General features: G+C 39.0%; 1 protein-coding gene and 1 non-coding gene across 2 annotated transcripts; both read right to left on the reverse strand.

Moving 5' to 3' along the window:
• Positions 1–658: 658 nt before the first annotated feature.
• TRNAK-CUU (transfer RNA lysine (anticodon CUU)) lies at positions 659–731 on the reverse strand. The gene has a single exon. It is a non-coding gene; the product is annotated as a tRNA-Lys (tRNA).
• Positions 732–2333: 1602 nt separating this feature from the next.
• On the reverse strand, positions 2334–5642 carry LOC114717986 (G-type lectin S-receptor-like serine/threonine-protein kinase SD3-1). Its single transcript, XM_028903238.1, has one exon. The coding sequence runs from the start codon at positions 4877–4879 to the stop codon at positions 2594–2596; it is 2286 nt and encodes a 761-aa protein (XP_028759071.1). The 5' UTR covers positions 4880–5642; the 3' UTR covers positions 2334–2593.
• Between the last annotated feature and the right edge of the window lie 1411 nt (positions 5643–7053).

A 7053-nucleotide genomic window follows, 5' to 3' on the forward strand; every position in this document is an offset into this window, starting at 1 on the left:
TCTACAGTATGCATTATATCTTGGGCGGTTGAAGTTGGAGCGAAACTAGAACCGCAAGGCCTCGCCATTGTTTCTTTCTGCTTTCTCTGCCACTTGACTTGGGCTCTCGTGCAAGCTGGAGCCATCTAAAGTACTGCTAGCTAGCTATATGGAGCAAAACTTACACAAAGATTAGCTGAAGAAAGAGAATCTCAGTTTGCATAGCTAAAGCTGGAGACAGGAGGTTTCCACTTCTAGAGAAAAACCGTAGAATCAGGGGAAAAATTGAAGAAGCTTCATGTCAAGAAACTAAAGCAGAGGTTGAAAACTTTCTGCCATATGTCAGTAAGGTCCAGAACAACAACTACTACCACAAGGGGTTTAAATTTTATCATAAGCGCTTCTACCAAATCCCCAAGGCAGTTTACCTCTCTATTTATTATTAGAATGCCTTTCTGCTCCAGGTTATATGAGACTTCCCTCTTAATCACGAAGTAAAAGGTAGAATAATTAAGATGACACGGCCTGTTTCTTTAACCTTTTATTATCTGCTTTTACTCTTTACTTTCTGCTAGCGCCTTGTCACTCTAATGTTCCTGGTTGGGAATATTTGTGTCCATTTTCGTAATTTAGTCTGACGTTGTTGGATGATTCTGGGATAAAGCTGAAAAATAAAAGTCGCCCACCGTGGGGCTCGAACCCACGACCACAAGGTTAAGAGCCTTGCGCTCTACCGACTGAGCTAGACGGGCTGGTTTACAATCTGATAAAAGACCGGTTCATCCCCACTTATCTCCTTCCCCCCTATCACCCAATTGTTATATTTATTCTGTTGTCCTTTTCACATTTTCTTTTACTGAAAATCAATTTAATCGTTCGGTGAAATATCGCCATACACTTTCGTTTGAATACACACACATTATGGTAGTATTATCTTAGTATTAACAAACATATAAATTTTAAAAAATAAAATAACATTCGATAAAAGATACATAAAATTATAACAAGAACTAGAAAAACATTTTATTGAAGAAACTGAAATTTTTACATAAATTATATGTAAAATTATGCTAAATAAATGACAGATGCACAAATCTTTTAATTAAAATGTGTAATTCTTATTCATATTTTTATTTAAAATTCTTCTGAATTTTAAATTAAAAAAATACAGTTTAAGTAATTCTGTAGGAAGATCTAATGTAATCTTTCTTAACCCAAAACCAAAACAACTCAATCTGGATAAGAAAAAGGTGAAAACACTGTTCAAAAACAAACGTGAAAACACCGGTTGCCGTAGCTGGGCTTCACGATTCCCACTTTTAATAAATCTGTTTAGCCCAATGGACCCGAAGTAGCCTTCAAATTCACTCCCTTTGAAAGAAGCAGGGAATCGATAAATATTTTCTGGGCCCATTTGCTGGGTTCGAATACTAAGCGGCCTCTGGTTATCAAGAATTGGGAGCATTCTCATTGCCTGTTTGGCTAAGAGGGGTAAGAGCTCCAATGAACCTGTTTAAATTTAAACCAGTGATCATAAAGTACGTTTATTCTGTTTGGGTAATTTTTATAAAATGCCAATAAATTGTGACTTCATTCTCCCGCGCACTTTAAGGATAAGCATTAAGGAATAGCTTATGCATTTGAAAAATCTTGATCAAATTTTAGCAACAGAATTTTCTCTAATTTACCCTCCTACATTCTTTTGAAAATCTCTCCCCAAATGATTATATTTAATAATATTTATTAAATTCATTTTTGTGGTAATTATACACCCATAATTGATTTTAATAAATGGAAACCCAACATATAATCACAAATCTTAAAGTAACTTGTGAAAGAAACATAACAGAAATCATAATTAACCAACATCACTTCTAGTCAGTGTCACTTATAAAATTTATGATTACCTAAAATCACAATTATTCACTACTAATCCAAATGAGCACACAATCACAAGTGAGAGAAATAAGTCTTCTGAAGTTTTAATTTTACTTTTACTTTCTGTTCAAGCAAAGAAAAGTGTAAAATAGTACTCTCAATTCATTTTTTGCCTATGGTAAGTAATATGACTTAGTGCATTAAAATTCTTTTTCATCCTCATAAAAATTATATCTCCATTTAACGTCTAATATTTAGTTGGATTGGAAGTGCAGCAACATAGTATAACCAGTCGTCCTTTCGTTTGGGGAGCCGGGAAAAAGGAAGCAAGAGACACTCCCCGAAAAAACCTCAATTACAGGGCACCATTTTTTTTGAATAGTAACACCAAATAGTAATATAGCGTAGCTTGCTCCATTCGTCCATTTTATCTTCTTCTTTTTTTTTCATTCGAGTGAAAATTAAAAGAAACATTATACAGTACAATAATGCATTTATCCATTTTATTTAGCAAACACTAATTTGCCCTGCAAGGCTGCACGTGACAATCGTCTGTGCTGTGCTCAAATGCAGATCAACATTTAACACTATGATCTCCACAGTTTACAGTCACATCCCATGTGGTTTCAGGGACAAAAAAAATATTGGACATGAACATAGTTATTCATCACCTGGATGGTTAGTCCTAACTAATATAAACATACCATTGCAAGAATGCTAACTAGAAGTTCCTGCCTTATACTTCTGATTCTGAACCATATTCTTGTGCTTCATCATCTTCATGCAATGGCTTCTGAAATGCAAATGGGTGTGGAGGAGCATCTACACTCGAATTACCATCAAGTACTCTCACCACTTCCCCCATAGAAGGCCTCATGCGATCATCCATCTGAATGCACCAGAATGCTATTCTTAATGCACGTTCCAGTTCTTCTACTTCCACTCCACCTTCAATTCTTCTATCAAGCACATTTTCAACTCTCCCTTCTTTCCATTCTCTATAAGCCCAATCGCGAATTTCCTCATGATTTCGAGATCCACTCAACAAAGTTAATACTAACTTCCCAAAATCCTCCACATCCTTCTCAGCTGAAAAACCACAATATGATGCTTGACCATCTATTCTTGCAAACCCAAAATCTGTCACCTTTGCAGTCAAGTTTTCATCCAACATGACATTTTCACATTCCAAATTTCCATGGCTCACGAACTCCCTACACCCAGTGTGCAGATAATAGATAGCTTTTGCCACGGTTGAGCATATGTCTAATCTTTTTCTCCAGGTTAACTTCTTGCACAGAGTTGAATCATCTATATATTTACCCAAAGAACCATTTTTGGCATATTCATACACCATAAATCTATGATTGAACTCACAGCAATAACCCTCCAGCTTTGCAAGGTCCTTGTGCTGGATGCTTCCCATCTTCATGACAGCACCTCGGAACTTCCTTTCTTCAATGAATGCATTGAGGTTAATAATTGTAACCAGGTGATTGTTTGGCATCAAACCCTTGAACATAGTTGGACCGATCTGGTTCCTGAAGTCCCCAGTTAGGCTCTTGATTTCTGAGAAAGATAAAACAGCTAGGCCCTTCAAGTGTGGGCTCGCAAGACCCAAGGTGGCTGTTTTCCTACCAGTAAAGCCTTTTCTTTTGTAGATGCAGAAACCAATTCCCAACTGAACCATAGCAAAGATGAAGAATGTGCCTGAGGCTGCTCCTATTAAGCAAGGAAGACAAAGCTCCATAGGCTGTTCTGATGGAGGCGGTTGCTTCGGATTGGGATTTACAGCTAGTGGATCTGAACATCTCTTGACAAAAGATATTGAGCTTAGAGATGGATCTGCATAACCAGTGACATACGGAGTTTTCCTCAGGGAGCACTGACCACTTCCATTATTGAAGTAGGTCGCAAATGTACACTGAAAATCATTCAGACATAACTGCTCACATTGCTGCAGACTACTTATGATAACTGATTCATCAGGGGGATATGTTCCATAAAGAAATGTGTTCTTGAATGTAAGCATAATGGAGCCAGATTCACACTCCTTATAAGGAACCATACAATTGATACTGTCAGTGAGCTCAAAGGGGCACCTACAATCAGTGGCACCCGAGGCAGTGAACCCGCAGATACCGCGTTGACCACAAGTTGCAAAGACCTTGCACTGATTCTCAACAGCTTGCCAGACTGTCCTCCAAAGTTGTGCAGTTTCTATCCATGAATATAACCGCAGGTTGCCATCTGAATCAAGCCTAAGAAACCTGTAATTCACGGAATCATTGTGGTCTTCTCCAAACACTGACCAAACGGGCTTCAAACTTTGTTGCCGAAGTTGCACGGCTCCACTGGGGGTTAGAAAAGCGCTGAGATTTGAAGTAGAAGGGCTATTGCTGGCCCAGTAAACAATACTACTTTCCCAACGCAGCTGTAACTGACCGGAAGCGTTCAAATCTAGACTGTAGTAGCTGGACAATGAATTCTTGCTTGCAGCTCGAAGTGTCTGATTCACATATAAACTCTGTCCTGGAAGAAGTGTATCAGAAGGATCATCAAAACTTTGCCAAACAGTGTTTTGCTCTCTGTCCAGTAGAACAAGGTTGCCATTATCACGAAGAGCAGCTGAAACAATTGATCGATTGCCTGTTTTACTAGTCCATATAGGGATTCCCCGTAAGGAATCAAACAGGATCAGTTCCCCTTGCTGAGTGAGATGGAAGTAGGACTCATTACCAACTGTGATGTCAGCTCCTGCAGTCCAGACAACTGTTTGCTGGCTAGTTGGTATAGACTTCGAATTGTAATGAATGCCGATACTGTATAGGTTAGGTTGATCTGAAATGTTAAAGAATCCTAATGCAAAGTCACCGTTGGAGGAGACCCAACAGTCATTGTCAGCCACCAAAAGTTTGGAACCCAATGGAATCTCAGCGATGACAAAGGAATTTAGCAAGAAGCCAGCGAAAATGCACAGCAAGAATGGTGGTCTAAGGAAACAAAGCTCCTGTTCAAGCATTTCTAGATGAGTTCAGGGGCAATATAAGGGATATTACAGAAAGCTACCCCCCAGTGTCACACATGAAATCTTTTGCATGTCATCTTAGTAAAATTTAGCCTATGCCTGAGAATCTACGAGGTAATGAAAAGGATTTTTCTCAGGTTCCAATGGCACGATCGTTCAATGGTGTGACGGTAAAAACTCGGTTACAAAATTTCAAAGAATGTTAGGTCCAGAACGAAGACAAATTTTCAAGGGCCCAGAACATTTCAAAATGAATCAAATACAATTGAAGAAGAAAATACTTAAGTTTTGTACCTGAGAGGAAAAGTCAAAATCACTGAGATTGAAGAACCCACCATAAACAACCTTCATAATCATCTGAGAAGCATAGTTATGCCCACAGCAAATTGACAAGGAAGCATAAGTTTGTGATCACTAGACGAATTGAAGGCCATAAATTGTAAGCAGGAGAGGAATATAGAATATCCAGAAGCCGAAGCCCCTTTTTCTCTGAAACAAACAGGGATGAGAAATGAATTCTACCACTAAAAACTGGAACTTCAGCAGAGACGGGAACCGAATAACTCCAATCACAATGGATAATGCATTTTTCAGAACATAATCACTTTTCAGGAAGCTGATAAAAGCAGAATCTTGACGATAACATTGTACTTTGAATATCGCAGGCTAATGTTAATGACAGGATAACAACAAAAATAATGAACTACTATATACTCAACCCAGGGCCCCCATTGGAAAATTTCAAGTGGCAGTTAGCTTATTCGAAGGAGCCGATTCCGGGAAAGACTTCGGTCACTGAGAAGTCAAAAATGCATTAGTCAAGTTGCTGATTGCGTGGGAAGGAGTAGATGAGGACATAAGAGAATAGAAGGAAAAGAGAATGGAGACTATGGATGATGAGCTTGAGAATGCTAGATGCCAACGCGTCTAGATTTGTAGTGAAAATAGTTAGAATAAGGACATGAACAGAAGAAAAGGATGATCAGTGAGCAAGCAAGGAGACCCACAATCCAAGATGCTCATGGCGAAGACAGAGAGAACTCACAAGTCACCAGAAGCCAGAACAGTAAGCAATCTAGTGTCTACAGCCGAGTGAGCAAAAGGAAAGCATGAATCTGGCCCCGGGAAAAGGTATTTCGTGGAATTCCTTTTCATTAATTATAGCCTTGATCTCATTTTACACGGATTAAGAATAACAAGCGTCATGGTCCATAAAATCATAATCATGATAACGTGAATGTGCTTTTGAAAGAAGAAAATGCTCATTAGTCACTCATAATTTGAAGTTTCTACGCAGACATTATTTTAACTTTGAAATATGTCATTTACTTAGGTAAATATGATTTTACTTGAGGTGGGTAAGCGTGATAATTAACATATATAAGGACCAGGTGGATCGCATCTTAAAAAACGAATCACGACTAAGCAAAGGGCCAAGAGAAAAAGTCAGAGGGCATGAGCTGTACCGTCGTCGTAAATCCTTTCTCCATCATGAAAACCGCGAAGCATGGCACACCAGAATGGAAAAAATGGGGATGGTAGGACGCACGTGTAAGGCTGATGTTCCAGGACCAGATGAAACAAACCCTAATAATAGAGAGATGGCTAGGAGAAAGAGAAAGCCCTGGCGCGCAAAATTTAACGATTTAACAGGTGGAAGATAAGCAGTGGCTAATAAAGCAGAGGATTTGGGGCTATGGAGAAGGACAGACAAAAGCAAAAGAAAGAAAGAAAGGAGAGAGATTCTTTTTTAATCCTGCTGGCTCCTTTTCATGAAAAGACTACAAGTTTTAAAAATGCCACATGTTTGAGGCACTCGTGAGGTTCATGCCGTGTTATGAAGTCACCTTGTTTCCTTCGTCGAACTCTCAGCCGCACCACGGACCCACTTTCCCATAATTAATAGTAGTTCATAAGTGAATAAATAAAGGGCAGAGATGATTCGTGAGATTATGCTTAAAATAATGGGATGGAGTATTGCTGGGATGCTGTTTGAATGTTGTGGAGATGTAGCCCCTTTTTGGAATGTAAAGGGAGGCCGCAGAGCTATGGGACCGTTGCCTCCTCAAAGTAGTTCAACAACTCACCCCGTGATTCAGCTTCTTGGACTTTCTGGGTATTATCAATATGATGTGAGGTAAACTTTGATGGGAATATCTGGAATAAAC

The sequence above is a fragment of the Neltuma alba genome, unplaced genomic scaffold (assembly GCF_004799145.2).
Source record: "Neltuma alba isolate B1F8T4 unplaced genomic scaffold, ASM479914v2 tig00002158_pilon, whole genome shotgun sequence".
Taxonomy (NCBI): domain Eukaryota; kingdom Viridiplantae; phylum Streptophyta; class Magnoliopsida; order Fabales; family Fabaceae; genus Neltuma; species Neltuma alba.